Genomic DNA, 22,099 nt, shown 5'->3' with positions numbered 1-22,099 from the left:
CAGTCTGAGTGCAGTCAGCAGGTTTTACTCTGACACTACAGACAACCCAAATGTCACCGTGTGTATGTACTCTGCTCTCCAGATGCTCCAGTGTTTCCTCAGCTAGAGGAGATGATAAAGGAAGCAGTGAAGCTCTTTTTAAAGCCTTCAAACAGCTGTTATCATGGCGGACACTCAAATACCTCGGGGTCATTTCTCTGTTAGGACCCTTCCTCCTCAGACAGATCTTGTGTGTGCATATTTAGGTGTTTCTTACCTGCGAGTGTGGTATGTGCTGCCGGAAGTTCATGCTGTTCTTCTGCTTCATCTGCTGCTGCTGTCTGAGCAGCGACAGCAGCGCCGCCTTGTTCTGACTCTGCGTGTTGGGGGGGCGTGGTGGTCCCGGCCCTGCTTCAAAGTGCGACAGGGGTTTGGTGTTTTTGTAGTCCGGCATGTTTGCTGAGGCCTGAGCTCCTGGTGCTGGCGGGTGGTTGAGAGGGGGCCCTGGCGTGGGGTGACCTAGCATGTTGGGGTGTCCAGGGGGAACCTGCATGTAGCTGGTGGCCCCCGCCTTGGGCGAGCCCTTGTTGGGCTGACCCGGCATCAGCAGCTGCTTCTGGGTGCTAGGGTTGAAGTCCTGGGGGTAAAGGGAGGGGCTTGTGGGCTTGTCCATACCAAAGACACCACCTAGTGTGCTCTGAGAGGTATTAGGCATCTGGGTCCAGGCTGGGGGGTGCGCGTGGGGCCCCTGGTTGTGGAACTTGGCCCCTGGCTGAGGCTGTTTGTGCTGCAGCTGGCCGTGGAGGTGCTGCGCTCTCTGCTGCTGGGCGGCCAGCTGCTGCAGCTGCTGAGCGGGGGACAGGTCTTTGGGCCCTGGGGGGCCTGGGGGGAGGAGGTGGTTGGGGGGAGGCTGGAGCTGTCTGGGGGGAGGAGCCGGCTGGGACGGGGGCAGAGCTGGGGAGGAGGCAGAGGAGGCGACGGGGGAGTTGGTGGGGTGAGGAGGGGGCCCCGAGGAGGTGGACCTAACATGGGGGGAGCCGGTGCGAGAGTCCTGGTCGAAGGCCACGGAAGCAGGGGAGAACTCCGTCTTCACACTGGCCAGATCAGGAGGGAGGAGACTCTGAGACGACTGGCCTCCTCCTCCTCCTGATGCCCCTCCTCCCACCGCCCCAGCACCACCCGGGGTCGGAGCCAGCTCCAGGGGGCTGTCATTGAGGATGTCCTGAATGTCCTCGTAGGCCACTGAACAGTTAAGCTCCTCCATGAGCTCCGTCCACTCCTGCTCGTTCAGGTTCAGGTCTGGGAACAGGCTGTTGTTCCCGCTCCCTGATGGCGGCATGATGGGCAGGATGTCGTCGGGCTCCTGCTTCATCTCCTTGCGATGGAAGTCCAATCCTGCCTCTCTGCCGCCGTCCGTCGTGTCCCCTGCAGGTCCGTGAGTCCCGTTAGAGTTCAGAGCGTCGCTGATGCCCAGCTTGGAATCGAGTGGGGAGCCATTGGCGGTGCCGTTGTCCAGACAGGCCTTCTTGTTTGGAGGGAAACCGTCACTGAAACCGTTGACCTGATCTCTGCCCAGAGGAGAACCGGCACTCTCTAACTTCCTCTTCACCGTCTCCTGCAGCTGTAGAAACACAGAGAAACATCCAGAATCAATATGAGCCACAAAACCCTGAGAGAAACACCGAAGAAATGACCGTAAACCCTGCTGAAGCATCAGAAATAAATAATTGTTTATGGAGGGACTCTAGAGTCCAAACAAAAAAGGTGACAATAACAACCCAAAAAAGTAATATGAAAAGCATTTGGAGAATTTCTATGCACCGAGAGTGAAACCCTGCCTGTAGGTCACTAAGCTTTGCCATCTGATATTATCAACTATTACAAATGTCTGTTTCTTCCTTTTTTCAGTTCCCACACGGTTTGACTTTAAATTTGACTCTTTTTTGTGCTGCCAAAGGATGAAAGGGGAGATAACTGATCCCAGTGCTCCTCAGCAGCACTCGTAAACAAACATGTTTTAAAATCTTTCCTTTAAAAGGGTTGTTGCACTTTTTCAGATGAAATCTGAAACCTTAAGACATACTTTAAACTTAAACAAAAATAAATTAATACAGTTTTCACACTGTGATTTCTACTGAACCATGTTCAACCCTCAGTTGGTGTAAAATAAATATTTACACTCCATGAGTTCATGTCTTTTTTACATAATTTTTCATTTTTTCATTTTTTGGTAATATAACCCTATAAAATTTAGTTTCTAAGAGCAAAACCCTGAATTTTGTGTTAAAAAAACAATAACAATATTTTTCATTTACTACATGCAAATTGGATTTTCTTCAATTCAATTCAATTCAACTTTATTTATATAGCACATTTAAAACAACCATAGTTGACCAAAGAGCTTCACAGTATAAAAGCAAAACATGGAACAAGAATACACCACTATTAAGTAGTAAAGTTAATAAAAATAGAACATTAAACAGTAACAGTAAAAGTAACAGTAACATCTAAAATCTGTTGGGATGAAATAACCTCATCCTGAATTGAGAGCTAATGAGAATAGATGAGGTTTTAACAATGATTTAAAACGTTCTAGAGTTCGGTCTCCCCTTGTTTTTAGCCTTGTTTTGGGCACATCCATGGGCAGCTGATTGGCAGACCTCAGAGCTCTGGCTGGGGTGTGAACATGAAGCCGTTCACATAGATATGATGGTGCCAAACCATGAAGAGCTTTATAAGCTAATAGAAGAATCTTAAATTCAATCCTGTAGTGGACAGGAAGCCAATGCAGAGAGAGCAACACTGGAGTAATGTGGTCCCTCTTCTTTGTGCCTGTTAGGAGGCGAGAATCTCATTTTGGACCAGCTGCAAGTGCTGGACTGAGAAGTGGTCCAAGCCCACATATAAAGAGTTACAATAGTCCAATCTAGAAGAAATAAAAGCATTCTTGAGGGAGATTATCACAGCCTCGGACATGTAAATAATCAGACGGTTTTGATTTTAAGCATCATATTTATTTTAGAATTTAATAAATTATTACAACACCCCTATTGGATTTCAGGGAAAAAGCATGCAGTGTTCCCTCATGCCAAATATGGTCAAATGTCTGACATTTAAAGACAAACTGCAAATTTGAAGCAATGACTCCAGAAAGAACATCTTTGCTATATCATAAATGCATGTTTTTCACTGGGAGGAGGATCTAAAATTGTGGTTTTAATGGGTTCAATGGGACATTTTGGTCACCAACAGCCTGAGTGGATATAAAAAGTCCACAGAGATTATTATTGACCCGTTACACATTCTGATATTGAAATTTAAAAATTCTATTGAAAAAGTACCCTCCTAAATAGGGCTGGGCGATTAACTAAAAATTAGACTACATTGCAATATGGCCTGCTTCAATTTTAAAATCACAGAAGGTGCAATATTTCTTTGACCTGGAATTTGTGTCAAACAGCAGATCTAAACATTTTTATGCACCAGCAGCAGAATGTTATGCATGACTTATCATGCAATCATTCAAGTGTCTTTTTTTTTAGAATAGTCGACAAAAAATCCTACCTTCTTCATTTTTGTATTTTTTTTCTTATTAAATATGAGAATGACAAAAAACCCTTCAATGCAACAATTCACATCCAATTTCCAATACAAGTCAAAATCATTAGATTAGATATTTTTAAAGAACTGCACAGCCCATGTTTAGGAATTAAAGAAAGTTAAGAAATAATAAAATATCAAATTGTAATATTGGCGAAAAAAAATTGAATTAAGAACATTTTCCAAAATCGTGTTAGCCTTAACACAGTCAAAATAATTAAAAATAGAAAAAAGCCATAAAAAAGGCTAAAGACCCAATAAGGGTTAAAAGCTTTATTTGCTTATCATACCCAATGATCCTTGTTCGCCAACCATTTACTTTATTTTCATCTTGAAGCTAAATTTCCATGAGATTGCCTTTCTATTGTCTTTAAATATCAGTTTATACATGTTCACACTATCCTTAAAGCACCTATAGTTACTCCAAAACTGCAAGGGGAGGAAAAAAAGCACTCTACCAAATTGCACAAAAATGTAATTTGTTTCACTAACAAATGATGGAAAGTTTTCACAGATGCACTCGTACCTGATACGGATGTTTTTTGTTATTGCTTCTTTTAGTGTTACACTTCCATGAAAGCTGGTTAATTTAACCGAAATTATGATCCAGATATCGGGCTGTGAAATTTACATCATTGCATAGAAGGCAGCATTAATTTCAGTATTTAATGCTTGAAAGATTTACAAAAGTGTCTGCAGAAAGGTCTTTAGGTTTACAATAGTGCCACTATTCGCTCTTGTGGAAGTATGTTTATTTTCAAAGAAGGAAAAATTTAAAAACTTAAGGGCTTTTTATGCTTCTAAATAGAGAAAAAGATACAATAACTATCATTATTCTCTGCATTCTCCTTGATAACCAAGTAGACTCATAATACCATGTAGGGATCATATCCTGTTTGCAAAGTGCTAGATTGTCCAGTGCATTGTTGCACTACTGCCATGATGCCGACTTTTTCTAGAACAGAACAGAGTTTGTACAACAAGTCACAGTGATACATCTCTTCTTAGAATCAGCTACTGGGTGTGCTAAATATCAGCACTAAATTTATGCATCACAAACATCTGCTGCTTCATGTCCACATAATTTGCAGATGGCCAAAAAGGCGGAAACCGATGGATACCAGTGATAAAATGATGCATCTGTGCATCTCTAGAAGGTTTCTGTGCAGTTAAGGATTTGCTAAAGCCTGTAACTAAAATGAGAAATGAGCCCGTCGTTGATGCTTAGGATTTCTGTTACTATTACCGGGTTGTCCAAATCACAAACATTAGTTTTACTCATGTCATTCCTAAGTTTAAAAACCAGTTGTTCAAACAACTAAAATTTCTCAGAAAAGGAGAAATGTCCATGATGTTTTATTTTTAGGAAAGTAAGACTAAAGGGGTCAGTCTGCAGAAACTCTAGGACATGTGACAGAGATCACCAGTGAGTTGTTGGTGTTTTATGCAGCTGCCGATTAAAGTAATTTTTTGACTTTTTCAGAGTTTGAGCAGCATTCCAGCAGCAGCTCATCGTGTCTAAATTTAGCTGTCTGCATCATGAAATTAGTTTGTTCAGGACTGCAGAGCTAAAAAGCCAGCTGTTGGATTATGACACAGTTTCTATTTCAGTATCTACAAGACCGGATATCTGCCTGCGGGAGGCGCTGCAGCCGCTGTGGCCGAGTGGACAGCGTTATGGGAGCTGCAGCCAGCAGTGGTTGGAGTAAAAAGCTGCTGCTGTTAATAGAATCAGCTGCAGGCAGCCTTACATAATGCAGATAACAAAGAGCCTCCTCAGAGCAGTCAGCAGATCACATCTGTCCAAACCACCGGATCTGAGGGAACATTGAGAATGTCCTCCACATCAGCTGATCCTCACACTCTAAAGTTATCAAACAATACCTGGACCGTCTATGAAGATGACCGGACAGGTGGATCCAGGTGAAACTCTGTTTACAGTCATGATGGTCAACAGAGAAGAGGGAAGGACGGAGACGATCTTATGCGTAATACTGACTCTCCAATTTTACCTCCATCATTTAAAACCAGTCAGTACATTTACATGAACAGATACAGTTACAGGTCCATAAGGCAGTTATCTTGTTCCAATCAATATGGAGCAGGAAAACTGATTACCTGATAGAGCATGTCTGATTCTTATACAGTAGATGGTGATAGGTCCCATTTTCAGCCTGTTATTTCGGACCATCTTAGAACTGGTTGTATAAGGGTGTTCTGCAACAGCGGACTAGACGTCCAATATGAGCTGGCTACTATTTCCTGTCACTGACTAAATAAAATACTTAAACCAAAGAGTCACAATATGCTTTTCCAGTGCATTTAAGACGCACTCGAGTCCACTCAAATCATGAGAAAGGAGCTTGATGTGGAACTGATACAACACGAGGAAGTGCCAGTGACAGAATCGGCTTGATTACACTGATTCTTATTGTGATGTCCTGACAGCAACGCAGCGCAACGTGGAGTGCCGTTTTTCCTCTGTTGCCCCGTTTCCTCTCTGCTGTTTGCATTGCAATAGAAGAGACACAAAGAACAAGATGACAAGGCATCAGAAGGGTCAGACAGGAAGGTTTCCTCAACTTTCTTCAACTTTCCACTCATTAAAGCTTTTTTGACCTGCAAATATCTTTATTTAAACTTATGTCAACACTAGGGATGGGGATAACTAGTGTGATTTAAATAAGGTTAAATATGGGGCATATGATGTTACAGTGATGAATTTGTATTATTTTTATTGATTGCTACCTTGATTTTAATAAATAAAGAGTTTAGACTGGAGCAAAATTGTATTATTGAAGACGCTGTTGTGATGAGCAGCCTCATCACAAGAGCGAGGGACAGGGAGATATGAAGAGAGCAGCTGTCCTGTTTGAACCACGTTAAGTTTGGACAGATTATATTTTCATTATAAACCTAACGTGAGACGGTGAAATAAAATAAGTATATCGAGGGAGACATGCAGCTGCTGACTATTCCCTCTCTGTGTATCTGCGGTCTGCTGAAGACAGCACTCGCGCTACCTCAGCCATAACGAGTGGAGTGTTTTTATCCGTGAATGGTCTCAGACGGTGGTTATATACGGATAAAGATGTAGACGCAGTCTGCAAACTAAGGGGGGGGACCAGTCCTGGAGTAGCGTCCGTCTGAAATATGCCCACACAGCTGAGAGAGGAGAGGAAATCCTCTTCCCCTCAGCCGCTAAACTTTAAGCCACTGCTGCTGGTTAGTTAGCTTGCAGCTAGCTTGTTGAGGACGCTGCCTGGGGCGGAAACTGTCAACAGGAGTGCAGGGGGCAATTTCAAAATAAAAGCATAGCTTGAAGCATCAGTTTAGAAGGATGTTTTGACTTTCCATCAGGGCTTGACATTAACTTTTTTGCTCACCAGCCATGGTGGCTAGTGGTTCTGCAAACTTACTAGCCACTCAGTATTTCCACTAGCCACAACTTTGGTGTTTGGTAACACTGAGCTATATGCCAAATTTGGTACAAAGTGTATGATATGACACACGTGTTCTACTTTCCCTCACCAATATGATCAATATCAGCTCTCCTCTTAATAAAGCACTTCTCCCTGTACATATGAAACAGCACACTACTGAGATATGGGTCAGACTGTTAGAGACAGTCAGCTAAGAGTCAAAACTCTTTGATTTTTATTTTCTTAATGGATATCAAGTTTATGCTAAAATTAAAATACTGTTAACCAGCTGTTTATTAGAAAAAGCTACAGCAGAACATTTCTAATTTTCACTCTGACAAATCTCCACCAGAGAACATTAAGTGTCCAACTTCTCCTGTCCTCTGCTCTATACTGTATGGAGGAAATGTTTTCCAACGTGTGTCTAATACTAATTAAAATATCTCTTCAAATAATAGATGACTTACATTTGGTGGTGAAGCTCACATTTGGAGAACATTAAACAACTGATGTATAATATAAGAAGAAAAAAAATCACCATTGAGTTGAATTCTCTTGGACTCCTAAGTGATCAGTTACAGACTTTTATCCTTCTGCCTCTGTTTCTCACTGCCTCAGTGAACTGATTTAAAGTTTCGGAGTTTCTCTCGTCTTTTATAACTGTTAATTATTGATTTATGGCAAATTTATAATTAACCCTGAATATACAAACATTTAAAAGTTTCAATAACATTTAAAGTATGCACACCTTTGCGGAAGTTTTTATCATTTAGATCGCCCTCAACAAACAAAGAATATAGATGGAGTACTAATTAAACAATATTTAGACACACCGCCCGCCCTGGCTCACACGAGCAACAGACACACACAGCTGGAGAGCACACACACATAAACGGCGCTGACGCACATGGACAGAGAGGCAATTTAAAGCAGAAAGAGAAAGTTCAGGTCTGAGTTTATCCTGCAAATTATGAAACATTTTCCCTAAACAGATAGAAACCTTCAGTCTGACCAACATGTCAGTGCGAGTGTGTGTCCGTATACGTCTGTGAGTGTCGCGTTTGTGTGTGTCATACAGCATCAAAGCCCTTGGCGCTGTGTAAAATATGTACGAATGGATGAAGAGACCAGCGTTTTCAGTTATTTTGGAGGGAAATTTGAGCTTTTATGTGCCGAACAGCCTCTCTGTAACAAGGCTAAATCATAAGGGCTAACTGACAAGCACTTTCAGAGTGAAGCATAAGTTGTGACACTAATAAATTCAACCCGCCTTCGTGGCTAGTTAGAGTCACGCTGCTACCCGCCATGGCCGAAATCCACCCGCATTTGGCTAGTTGGCAGGTGTCAATGTCAAGCCCTGCTTTCCATCAATCTGATTTGATCATCAATCAACCAGTCAATATATCGACATACATCGATGAATTTTTACACCTCTAAAAATCACCTAATGAAAGAAGCAACAGGCTTGTCACAAAAATAACAGAAACTCCTTAAATAGCAGCATTAGGCCACTGAATCTTCACTTTAATCCTTGTTACTGTGTTGTTAAAAGTTGTCCACCTACTGCCTCTTTTTCAGGGATGCAAATGTAAGAGGTAATGCCTCCTCAGATATGAAATATTTATTAATATATGAACAAACGAGGAGTTTATATAAAACAGACGGAGCAGAGGTGAAGACAGAGATAAGGAGATAAAAATGCATCGCCTCCTCAGCAGAATGGCGTCACACAGGGGAAAAAATGTGACGTCTTCACCAAAATATGCTAAGAATTTCCTGATTAGCGCTACTGGTGCCAAAATGGCAGCATCGAAACGTTTGGACTGAGTCACTGGCCAAGAGTTGTGCAAGCAGCAGAAAAGACAGGATTTAAAATGCAGAAGAACTCTGTGTACAGGCGAAGCCGGCAATGAACAGGACCAAAGAGGGCTAACTGGGCCTTTTCTGTGTTTATTTATATCTTTCTATCACCCTTTAATTGTACAAGCTAACAAAGCAGGACGGTTGTGTAAATTTAAACTGATGTTTGTCCCTAGATGTGGAACTGCTCACTGGTACAACAGCAGACAGAGGGATCGTTTCTGCCCTGAGGTAAAGGAAATTCTGGTGACTCATTCAACTTTTTAAACCTGAAATACTGGTCTGAGTCCGCCCCCATTCCCATCACCATGGCTAATGGACTTGTTAGAGTGGTGGGGGGTCTACAGAGTAGGAGGGAAGTCCTGCTAGATGTAAAAAAGGGCCACTGAAATGAGCAGATCTGTGGCCCTTTTTTACATCTACGTCATTCCAGTGACATCCCGTTAGCCCCTGCTTTAACAACACTGCTTCAGTGACGGCCTGATACCAGAACTCACTGTCCCTCCTCTGACTCTAACAGCACATACATCGTCTCTGAGGCTTTAACCATGGAGTGGTAATCTGGCATGCTGTGTGCAGTGAAGCTGCTGCTAATAAGAATGAATGGGGGCCAGTTAGCCACTAGCTAAGGACATAGTGATATACAATTAGGCAAACAAATAAAAATCTGCATACAAAAGTCAAGGACAGAATATTTGACACACTTTGATGTCATCTTTCTAAAGTCCATCCATGGCTGTGTTCGAAACCGCATACTTACCTACTACTCATACTAACTATTTGAGTATGCAGTGTGTCTACACTGGCAGTATGCGATTTTTGAGTATGCAAGAAGTTCCCGGATGCATACTGCATTCGCCAGAAATGTTGAGTATGCATCATGAGCTTACTACGCATACCCAAATTACCCAAGATGCAATGCGATGTGACCGATCGTCACTTCCTTGCCGCAAACAGGACTGGTTATTTTGTAATTTATTTTAATAAACCTTCATAAACTTTATTCAATTCACAATGTTTCTCAATGATGTAAATTTACCAAGCTGAGTAAGGTTATAGATATAATTTTCCCTCCAACTTTTATGCTAGGAGGCATGTTATATTAGCGATTTCTCATTGGATTTACATTGATTAAAAAATAAAATAAATACAAGTAACTTACATCTGACAACAAGTCCAAGTCGATAGCGACCATGATGTACCGAAGACGGCTGGCCGATCTTTGTCTCATAGCCGACAAGACTCTCCGCCGGTAAGGCATCGTGACTGGTCAAATTCCGTTCATTGGACGGGATCAGTCCAAACGGCGGTGTCAATCAAGATATATTGCGGGTAGGTTCGCTTCTTTGTTTTTCAAAGTAAAAGCACTGTTTTATCATTATGGGGTTTATGTATGAGAAAGGGAAAGGGGTGTTTTATTTTGTGAAAATAACCGGAAGTGCGTTGCTCACTACGGCTAGCTTAAATTTCACCGAATTCATCCAAACAAAATTTTAAACGATTAGTATTTGGACAAACAAACAACACACTCGGGACCTTTCTCGCCAGATTTAAAAAAAAAATCACGATAAAGTGATATATTTAAAGAGTTTAGAGCTAAAGTGACATCAGCTTCAGCCTGTCGATTTCGGCTCGGGTAGGAGCGCAATGCATTGTGGTTTATCATGTAGTATGCTGTAGTGTAAACGCTTTGCATACTGTCTGATCAATTGAGTATGGAGTATGGATAGTATAAGTATGGAAGTATGTAGTAGGTAGTATGCGGTTTTGAACACACTCAAAGACTTTAAAGGATGACATCATCAAAGGCAGAGCATCAAACGTTCATGAAGCTTTTTCCCTCAATTTCCCTCCAGGAAATCAACAGTGCCCGCCAACTTTTTCAGCAGCTCTGGTTCTGGAAGTAACACTCTCCATTCAAACCCTCCATACATACATCACAAAACCCTTATTACAACACTTACAATACATTAGGCAAGCTAACAGCTACTCGAGTACTCATGACTAAAACACTTGATTCAGCACAAAAGCTGTGTTCGTAACACTATACAAGGAGGAAGGAAATACATATCCCAGAATCCTTTGTAACTAATTTTATTCATTGTTAATGACAACATTGCAAGCTTTCAAACCACATATTAACCTGTTCTCTATGCTTACCTTTATTTTAGTGTTTATATTTGCAGCAGCATTTATTGTTGTCATCAACATTCTCCAGGTCACTTCCATGGTAACAGGACTCCCCACCAAACAGAGACGCCGAAGTGACACTCAAGGATTGTGGGTATCGTAGTATTTTTGGTTGAGATTATAAATAAATAGTTTTTTTGGATTAGAGGTTGATACCTAATAAATCTCTGTCTTCTACAGGAGCATATACCATTGTTTCACTCTTAGGTAGCTCATGGTTAGTCTAACTCAAACACTTCTGATAATATGGCTAATACTTAAATCTGCTTTGGAGAAAATTAATGGGATTTTTACCTTGGAACAACATTGTTGAGTTCTATAGTTGACAACTTTAGGAAAAGTGGGTAGAGTATTTTCAAAAGTAAATTAGATTATAAAGATTATTAGATTATAAGATAGAGAAATTCTTATCAGGACTGAGTTGTTTAATTTGGAGTTATAAAGAAACCAAACACCAAAGTTTGCAGAAGAAAAACTAAAAGAACAATCCAAATGTGTTATAACCATATTAATTAAAGTCTTAGGACGCATTCCCACCAGAGCTGTGTGGTCCGCTTTAAATGAACTCTGATCCATTTTCCCAGGTAGTCCGGTTTGTTTGGAGTAGTGTGAAAGCTCACACGAACTCTGACAGACTCTGGTCCGACTGAAAACAGGGGGTCTAAGTCCGCTTCCAAACGAACCCTGGTGCGGTTCATTTGAGGTATGAAAGCAAAGCGGACCAACTTGTGAACCAAAGACAGGAAGTGGCATAAAGCGTAATGATATATGGATTTATATGTGATTTAATATACTCAAATACATGTCGGTACCTCGCTTGGCGTCTGTGTAGCCAGAGCAACACGTCATAGTCCGTGCTTTTTTATTCGTCTCGTGTAAAGAACGACATGTTGCACAGCTCACCGTCTCACTGACTGTTCCTTATGCCCCAATGCAAGAGCAGAAACCCCAAGACAGCATAAATTCTGTTTTTTTTTCATTGTTTATGTGGAAAAAAGACCGGTGGAAGGAGCTGGATTTCCCCGCTTCATCTTATTCTAGCCGGCTTTTCTTCTTGGTCGCCATTTATTTGTGACGACAGCGCCCCTAATGGGCAGAGGTTGTAGGTGTTTGGACAGTTTGGTCCATTTGACAAAGAGCAGTATGAATTCAAACCAAACCAAAGGAAAGAGCAACATTGTTGCAATTTCTGTTCCAAAATGGACCGAGTCCCCCGGACTATCAGGTGTGAAAACGACCTAAGACCAACAAGAAAAGCTGAGATGGGTTAATAATAGCAGAAAATAGTGGAGGTGGTGGTTAAATTGTATTTTAAAAGTAGCAGAAATGGGTTAGAAAGGCCAAAAATTAGATAAAATGGCAAACTAGAAAAGTACTCGGAGAGTGCAGACCTCCACCATTAGCCCTACCTCCCAATAGTGAAGAATGCTTTCAAAAATTCCTGGATCCGTCCCCATATGCCCCCCACCACAGCATTAGCTGAATTACTCTTTCCCGCGTGTGGGGTGGACACGCGGTGAGGCAAAGCATTGGCTTCGCTACGGGTGGACTGTCATGGTGGAAGCATTGCCTGCTGGTGCCAACAGATGCACTGACAGTCTCACCCATGGTCTCACTGGATGACTGGAAGTCATGGCAGAGGGTGAATATTCCTCTATTCCTCCCAGCATTGTGAGTATTCTCAGTACAATTCGCTGTCTTTCTCTCTGTTACACTCTTACTCATTTCCTCGACCGGGTGTGTGTCTTTCAAACGCTATAAACTCCAAAACTTTGAATAGAAACACACTCAAACTGCTGCTGGGATTGAAGTTGCTCATGTCTACCATCTCCTGGTGTAAAGTGGTAACAGCACAGACCTCCAACATTAGCCCTATCGCCCAACAGTACAGAAACCTTTAAAAAAAATTCCTGAATCCAGACGGTGATCCAGATCAGTCCCAAAATCTAATCAGTTCTTCCTTATGCCATTTCTGACATTTCCTGAAAATTTCATCAAAATCCGTCCATGACTTTTTGAGTTATGTTGCTAACAAACAAACTTACTAACTAACTAACAAACTAACCAACAAGCCCACACAATCAAATAATCTCCTTGGCAGAGGTAATAAGGACTGATCTCTTTACGTGTCAGTGTTTGCGACTATGAAGCATTAATTTCAATCCTGCGTCACTTCATAGCATTAAAGCATTTTGCCTCCTAACTAAAGAGTTCTCATGATTCAGCTGTCTGTGGTAACTGAAGAGAAACACCACCGTCTCCATCAAACAGATTATTAAGCAGAAGTGTAATCTATAGGAGAGGACAGTCTGAAATCTGCTTTGTCTCTGAGAAAGTAAAAACAAAAAAATCCAGAACATTTGTGAGAAGATACTGGGAGTCTTTGTTTTGGCTAAAATATCTGAGTCTGCATATTTAACATTACAGCCTGATAAATAAAGACTTTTGAATATCTCTGCTGTGACTCATCCTCCAACTTTTAGCTCCGTCTTCACCACAAAAATCCAAAATATCTGCCGTGTTTACATCAGCTTATCTAGGTTTGACTGAAACTTCTTCAAATATTTGGTTTAATACACTTAAATTCTTGTCATTCAGCTCAGTCACTGGTATTTAATTTCTAGTGTTACTATCCAGTCCTGTTTGACAAGTTAGTGACTTTTCTAACCAGTCAGGAGAGTAATATTAGTGGCCAAATTTACAGATAAATCAGTGTCATTACAAATACAAGATACTCAGAGCACCTGCCCAGGTATGTTAATGGCTGCCAAAGAATAATTGCTGTCTTTTATCTTTTTGGGGGTTTTTTTTAGATGACATTATCGCCATCATAAGAGTGAGAGAGAGAGAATGTTAGACCAGCATTTCTGTTAGCCGGTATTTGCTGTTCTTTGGCCGATTAGAATATTAACGGCCAAAAAGTCTGATTGGAAAATATGCCAAATAGGTAAATAGTGAAAAATCACATATTATATACTGTGTTGTGTAGAAGACATGTTGTCAAGAATCCTTTAACATAAACAAAAATTAGTTTTACTACTACCCCCTCCCATTCGTGCTGGGGTTGTTTATCTACGCAACATAGCACATGGCTAATTTGAGCGCTGAATATTCATGTGATCTACGTAGATGACCAAAGCCTAGCTACACGGAAATTCAGAGCTACTGAGAACTACTAAGGATTTTGAGTTAGTCATCACTGCAGGTAATAAAGAAGCAGAATCGAAGGGGACTGAAGATAACTGTGTGGCATAAACACTGATGCAGAGGACAAGCCTCGGCCAAGGAGAGTTGTAGTGGACTTCACTGAGTGGGTAAATCTACCTACGACCATATCTCTGAGGAAGTGGAACTATATCCAGCACAGAATCACACTGTGCAGAAAAGCATGGATTATTAGGGCTCCTTAGAGCAGTGGTTCTCAAATAGTGTGGCAAGGCACACAGGTGTGCCCTGACCCAAGTCTAGGTGTGCCACGGGAATTTGTACAACCATGTTTAATTACTATGATTATAAAACTATCAACACAATTGGACAGCCTCTTTGAAAATGAACATTTTCTGTAGTATATCTGGTATTTTCTTACTGTGCTTTTGCTACATATACATGTTTGTTTTTATGATTTGGTGTAAAAATTAGTAATAACGGGTGCAAAAAGTTTTGGATGTGCTCGGGAATATTGCTTTAATCAACATAAGGTTGATATAGCTGACATGTATGCTGCAAAATGTTAAATTTTAGCATGTTTTTGTGTAATTCAGTTGCTCCCAAATGGTGTGCCATTGTGAATTTGTGCAACCACATAATACTACTGCAACTATAAACCAACTAAACATACTGTAAGACCGTTTAAAAAGGCAATTTTGCATGGATTAGAAGATGGTGTGCCTTAAGATTTTGGCTAGACTGGAGGACTTGACCAAACTATCCACAGTGGGCGCATTAGTCTTTCTTCCTGTCTACTCTCTATAAACCACGGTGGATGGGTTTTACTGTTTTAGCTGAGGTTACAGTTGAGATCATCAGTAAATAGGGGCTAATATGGGACAACTGAAGGTAAGACTCAATTTTGATTTGAAATGCAGAGTTTTAAGGTGGTGTCTAGTTAACTGGTTGGTTATATGTTTGGCGTTTTCAGTAAAGGATGGCATTTGGCTGTTGTAAGCTGCTATATTATGGTGATGTATCAACTGGCTAACTTTGAGCTAATGGTGGTATTATGAAGCTAAGTACTGCTGTTACGTGTTCAGTGTAGGTGTATATTGTACAACCGACTACGTGTGTAAGGAAAAGCTAAAAGTGTTCATTGTGTGTGTTTAAACGACTTAAGGAAGAATAAAAGAATGCCTTTCTCAGTCACTTCAAAGGTCTGGTCATGTGTAAGATGTATAAACAAGCATGCTGTAATAAAAGAGTAACATTTATTCTGGTTGTACTGGTTTCTATGGTCTCGATCTTGGGTCCCGTTGGAACACTAATGTGTCCTCAGTCCCGTTTTAACGCAGACTTGAAGCTGTATCACACTGTTTCTGTTTTCCTGTGTTTTGCTGGTGTTGAAGAAATCTAAAATCTAAAGCAAATGTTCGGTAGTTGTTCTAGTTGAAACTCTTTGATCGACGTAGGCAGAGAGAAAGAAGTCCACTGGTATTTGCCAATCAGCTGATACAGATGTTCAACTAATTCATCCCTAAGACACGTTTTTATACCACAGCATCAAAAATAGAAGTCCTAGTCAATACATTACTCGCAGTTTGTCGTTTTTAATCACCATTAACTTCAGACAAACACCAGTGTGTTACGGTTGTCTGCATTTTTGATGGTTTTATCCCCCTCTTGCATCCCTCCCTCAACTTAATAAAGAGCTCTGGGTTCTTAAATACTCTTTGACACTAATGACAATCAAAATAGAGATATTAACATTTTAGACTGTATGATATAAAAGAGTTGTAAACACTTTGACAACCTCAGAGTCGACCTCTAGTTCCTTAATGAGCAAATATTCAGACATTTATGCTTTTAAATCCTTAAGTTTTGTCTTGAAGACCTTCACTGTGCTGTTTAAACCTTTGGCTGAGTGACATCACAGGTGAAAGGAGCCAATGACAGCCCTGCAGAGGTGCTGAAGCCCTTTCTGTGGACACGGTGCAGAGAGAGAGCGAGGCGTTTCCTGACAGTGTTAATATTCAGCACAAACACACAGAGTGATGAGTCAGCTGTGAGGGGGCGGTGGGGGGTTTCTGCTCTCACTGAGTCACCTCTCAGGACTCCACTAAGTGTTTGTCCAACCAGCAGATTCACTGAGAAACTCGACGACTCCTCCACTGTTACAGAGAACAGAGATCTGCTGGTTTCAGTCACATTTAGCACGGTTTATACTTCATATGTACACAGAGAAGTGACAGACTCAAACACAAACCAGTATTACAGCAGCTTAAGTGCTTCTGTCACTGCTGTATGCTTCAATAGTGAATAACAGTTCTGTACATATTTTAGTACCATGTTACGGCTAAACAACAAATTATAGTTTATAGTTATCACTAGGGACATGGACTCTCAATTTTCAGAACCATGAAATGTTGACAGTACACTTACAAAGAGTGGTGTAAGCAGAGTAGAGCTTGAGTTAAGAAGTTACGATTCTGTCTGTTATAGATCCCTGAAATACAAACACATTTATCAAATTCACAAGCTTCCCTCAAAACTGATCTTTTGTTTTCTCCAAGTTACATTTGAACACATCATGGCATCTTACTTGAATCCTTCTCCTTTCTGAGCAAACATGAAGGCATCTTTCAGCTCATTAAGCCCACTGATTAACTTTTCTTCTGCCAATCCTACCACCAATTTCTGCACTGGCTTAGTACTTTTAGGTGACAGGACTAACTACAACGTTTGAGAGTCCTGCAGCAGATGAAGCCGGTGTCATGAGTACATGATATTTGCATCGCTGCCTGAAGCCCAAACCACAAGCATGGCATTTTCATGTGATGCAACTCAAGTGCTGCACAAAACAGACACCGGTAGCACCTGTGAAATTCCCCACCAATCTCTGCTGGAGGGCCAGCTCTCATCCCTGCCTCACCTGGTTGATGAAAAGGTGACAAGAGCAGTGGTATTTCACCTGCAGCCAAGCACTCAACTTATTACAACTTATTCTAGACCACTGGTTCCCAACCTGGGGTCTGGGACCCCCCGGGGGGTGCAAGGCTTTGTCTGCTTTGAGGCTTCAAAAATTAGATTTGTAAATATTGATTAAAACCATGATAAAGCAGTTATTAAGCAGTTTAATACAAAGGTCTTTAGATAAGAGAAGCCACATAGGCCTTTTAAGGCAGTGTGTCACTTTTTCTTCTATCTTGGGTCCTGGGGGGGCTCTCCTTTTCTTAGGTACATGTAGGGGGGCTCCAAGGAAAAATGGTTGGGAAACACTGTTCTAGACCTTGAATGGAAAATGGCGCAGAATTTCTTCTTCTGTGCACTCAAACAGAGCTGCTACTTGGCAGCCGGAGTATGAAAAGCAGCCCAGGAAATGATCCTCCAGCTGAAGCTGGCTGTGCCGGGAACAGAGCAGTGGCGTTCAGTGCTGCAGCGTATTTATGCTTGTCTGGCTGCTGCAGGTGTGGGTTTGTTCAAAGGAAATAATGGAGGTGACTGTTAGGAGTGTTCTGGGGTTAAGGCTTTTTTCTATCACAGTCAAATGTACCACATAGATAAATTTGATGAACAATGCTGAGTTGCTTTTCACTTTGGTTCCTTTCGCAAAAACTGGCCAGTGAAATCATAAAATGGCATTTCATGTAGGGATGGGTACCTTTCGCATTTGAACTGGTACAGTACTGATTCCTGGTACCTGTGAACCGACACCAGTATACAATGGTACCCATTTTCTGTACTTTTGAGTGTGAATAATATGCACTAATAAATGTTATATAACCTCAAAACTTCTGAATTTTCAATATCAAAACACTATCAAATTTGAGTGTTTTTAAAAAAGTGTTTTTAAAAAATTACTCCAACATGAGAACCTAAACTCCTCTAACTACCCAGTGTTTTTTTTCTTTATATTGCACAAATGAAAACCCAGCCCACTACCTCCTATTCCTCTAACTTCCCCTCTTGGAAAAATGTGCGTTGGGGTCCATGGAGGGAGAATAAGTTCAAAACAAATGAACAATAGAGTATGGAGTTAAACTAAATAAATAACTAAAAGGTATAAAATCTTACTGATTAAAGTATTACAAATGAAAGTAAACAAACTTCTTCCTCCACCATGAACAACATGTACTGCCAATCTTCTTTCCTCATGCAGTTCTTTTTCCAACAAAACTAAGATGTCATCTTTCCCTGTAAGAGCAGAGTCTGCTCCTCACTCATCAATCATGTGACCGTTCATGCAGAAGCATAAACGTCACACACAGGGTCCGCTACGTTTTATTTGTATACTGCAAAAAGTTGACAGAAAGTGGCAAATTGTTTCATTCTGCGATGTCTGTTAGGTGACTGAGCGAACATACGTATCCCTTCATCTTGTATATTTCCATGGTTGATATCCACATAATAAACAGACAAATCACGGTGTTTAAAGTGAGGATTCGCTACGAGAGAGAGAGGGAGGCGAACGAGCAGGAAACAACAGGAGCCAATCAGCCATGCTTGTTTTGTTGATTCAGTTAGCTGCTACCGACGTCGTTACTTGCGTGCGTGCAATGCTGCGCTTGCGTCGGGCATGGAAAATTGACTACTCTTCCAATCTCTTGCAGTCACAAGGATGCGTTTAGGTACCCAAACATGGTACTGTTTGATTTTACGTGAATCGGTACTTGGTGGTACCGACGGAATTCGGTCGGTGCCTATAAAAGCACTGAATTCGGTACCCATCCCTAATGACATCACAGAGCATCAATAGAGGTGTCAATAAGCTGATAGATGATTGATTTTCAGGTTTTTGAACAGACAGAACTTGGTTTTTACGTCGTGATCTCCACTTGCAGGCTCTGTGACATAAACAGTGATTGTATGCTTAAACCATATCAAACTAAAATGTGGTACCTTCAACAAAATAGTGTGAAGAATTAGGTTAACCCTTACTAGTAGTTCTGGTGTGGACAACCAAGGGACTAATTTTTAGTCTTTAAGTCAGCTGATTGTGTGCAATCCTTGGAGTAATTGTTGTAAACTTAATGGTGAAAAAAAGCTCAAATTTTAGGGATGCATGATGTAGCTGTGCATCTTTACTGGCTGTCTCATTATATAATTCAACATTGCAATGCATCACAATTCATCCAATGTATTTTCCATTTTCATTAAAACTGCACATGGCTGCCTTTTCAATGGAGTTAAGAGGTCTGATGAACAAAAACTCCTAATGCCAATCTGAATTTCTTTACAAAAAAATCATTTTATTTCACTGCATCGATTATGAGCTGCCTCTGTATCGATGCAAAATCATCCGAATTGTGATGCAACATGGAAAAGATTATTTCAAACACCACTAATGCAGGATGTTGGATTTTTGCACGTTTAGTAATCCGATATTGCAAATTCATTTCAGTCAATAGTGATGTATAAATGTAGTTTAGTCCAGTGAGCAAGATGTGGTATTGAGGTATGATTGTGAATGTGCTGGAGAAAATTTTAATTTCAGATTACAATATCATACATAAGTGGTATCTTTGGAAATCCACAGCATTTGCTTGGAATAACGTCTTTTTCTAAATAATGAAATATAAAATATATCACAGACAGAGAGTTGAAATGACTTTCCTCAGTATTGTTCAGCCTTATATGTGCACAGTCCTGATGTTGACATGCAGCCTGTTAGTGTCTTCAGCTGCAGAGTAAACCTCATAAAACAACCAGCAGTCTCTCACCTGCGCTTAGACTCAGATATCAGGTGGACTTTAGACTCTTCTACTACCGGCTCTTCTGTTTTTGTTACTACTAACACATACACCTGTTCACAGTCTACAAGGACAGATACAGAACCTGTGAGATATATCAGAAGGTTGTGCAGGAAATGCCCCGTACTTCAGTATAAGCATGTCAAACTTTACACAACAGACTCATCTGAAAACTGAGGATGCACCACTGCATCACTTTAACATCCTATTGGCTTTATCTGCTGAGTTAAATTATTTCAACGCTGGTTTCTTATTTACCTAACTGCTGATTCAAAAAATTATTTCTATTGAGCAGAAGAGTTCAATCACTGGACAACCATTCATCTGTTCTCATGGTCAAACACTAAAGAAAATATAAGAAAACTTGTTGGTATCGAATCAGCTTAACTGTTATTCTAAATACTGGATTTAAGATTATATATCTGAAACAACAGAGGAGCTCTTTGTTTCTAAAACCTAACTAGAGATTTGGAGTTTGGTTTGCAGACATGTAAAGAAAAATCGTGTCTAAATGAACTTTACTAACTAGTTTCTTTGCTGTAGAGTGTATCGAGTTGTTTCTTATATACAGTTTTCAAAAAATTCCAGTCTTGTGATTCTTTTGTTTTACAGTTCTGGATTCTCTGTTACTCTAATGAATGATAGTACCAAAAAGTGCAGTGGCTTAAAAACCAACATCTGTCTTACAGGAAGAGTGCAAATTATAGGCATGAATCTGCTCAATATTGCATGCACAAAGATGCAAATGCATTTGTGCAAGTTAGACAGTGCACTTTATTCTTCTCCTGCAGCAGCTTTTGATTTGAAAATACAACTTAAGAGCTTTAGTTTTTTATGCTTTGGTACTATTCTGAACCATCATTAAAATACTGGCAAAGGTAAGCACATGTTAGAGCACTTTACACAAAACAGATGAGTTTGTTTGCAAATTACGACTTAGGGCTGCATCATTTGTAAATTATAAACACAGTTATTGCACTAATGTGTTGTCATATCTATGATTAAGGCAGTGTTTCCTCTCTGTTGCTCGCAGCAGTATTTTTGGTTAAACCTGACTCTAGGTTTTCCAAAGCTTTGGTCTTTTTTGATAAATCAATCAGTAAAATAACAGATTTTATCATCTAAAAAACACAGCTTGTGTTCTGCTCAGGGACACTTCAGCAGGATTTAAGTCCAAGTAAACCTAAAACCATCCAGCGTCTGTCAGGGCGACCACAACAAGAGGGAGAGGAAACATGGAGGTCATGTGACCACAGAGCCACAACAACACTTCCTCTGTCAATCACTGAGGGAACAGGAACACTACAAAAACACCACACAGCAGTGGAATCTGAGAGAATCTGATCAGCAGCAGTGATCGGTCAGCCTCTGGCTCAAAATAACCCGTTATCAGACCCACCAGGTGTTTAACACCTGATGGTTACGAGTCATTTTCCTCTCTGTCAGACTGTGGGTCACTGTGTTACTATGCATGTTCACAAAGAAGTTTACATTAAGTAAGATATGATAAAGTGTTTTGGTATACCATTATAGGCATGCTGCAGCTAAGTGGGGCCACTATAAACCCTAGAAAACAACATCACCATTAAGTGAATAAAAAGGATCCTCTACAGCAGGCTTCTGTTCTTATTTCATTATTTTCTATGCAAGGAACAACCAGCAGTGCTGCACCAGCTGAACCTGCCAGGAGAGATACACAACATCTGATTTTTGCAGCTATCAGATACACAAACATTTCCTAACTCATTTAGCCATTACCGATATATACACACACACACACATCGTTTTCTATTAGTAGCCTGTCTGCTAGCTGTTTTATGTTTGGGGCTTCATTCAAAATGTCCAGGGCTCATAGTGGGCCTCTTTCAGTGTTTAATCCCTAAGCAACCACCTTCACATGAATCAGTTATATATTTTACGGCAAATATATACGACTGACGTATCAGCCGTAGACATATGCAGGAATTTTTAGAACAGCCAGTACACATTTTTAGCTTTTGAAAAGGGATGCACGATATTGGATTTTTGCCGATATCTGATATGCAGATATTTACAGATTCATTTTAGCCGATACAGATATTGATACTGACATTTAGATATCTTATTCATAACTAAAAATACAGTGCTTTGAACACAATTTTAGGTTTG

The 22,099-nt window shown here is 40.6% G+C and overlaps 1 protein-coding gene across 2 annotated transcripts in view; it reads right to left on the bottom strand.

The window, feature by feature from the left end:
* maml1 (mastermind-like transcriptional coactivator 1) overlaps positions 1–22,099 on the bottom strand; it is a 47,822-nt gene that overhangs the window by 20,877 nt on the left and 4,846 nt on the right. For both annotated transcript variants that reach the window (XM_041797370.1, XM_041797371.1), the window contains exon 3: positions 257–1,600. In XM_041797370.1, the coding sequence (XP_041653304.1) occupies positions 257–1,600 (1,344 nt within the window). The remainder of the gene's footprint in view (positions 1–256; positions 1,601–22,099) is intronic.

This window comes from Cheilinus undulatus, linkage group 10, assembly GCF_018320785.1.
Source record: "Cheilinus undulatus linkage group 10, ASM1832078v1, whole genome shotgun sequence".
Taxonomy (NCBI): Eukaryota; Metazoa; Chordata; class Actinopteri; order Labriformes; family Labridae; genus Cheilinus; species Cheilinus undulatus.
The sequence above is the reverse complement of the archived record's forward strand: the minus strand, read 5'-3'. Positions and strand labels throughout refer to the sequence as shown.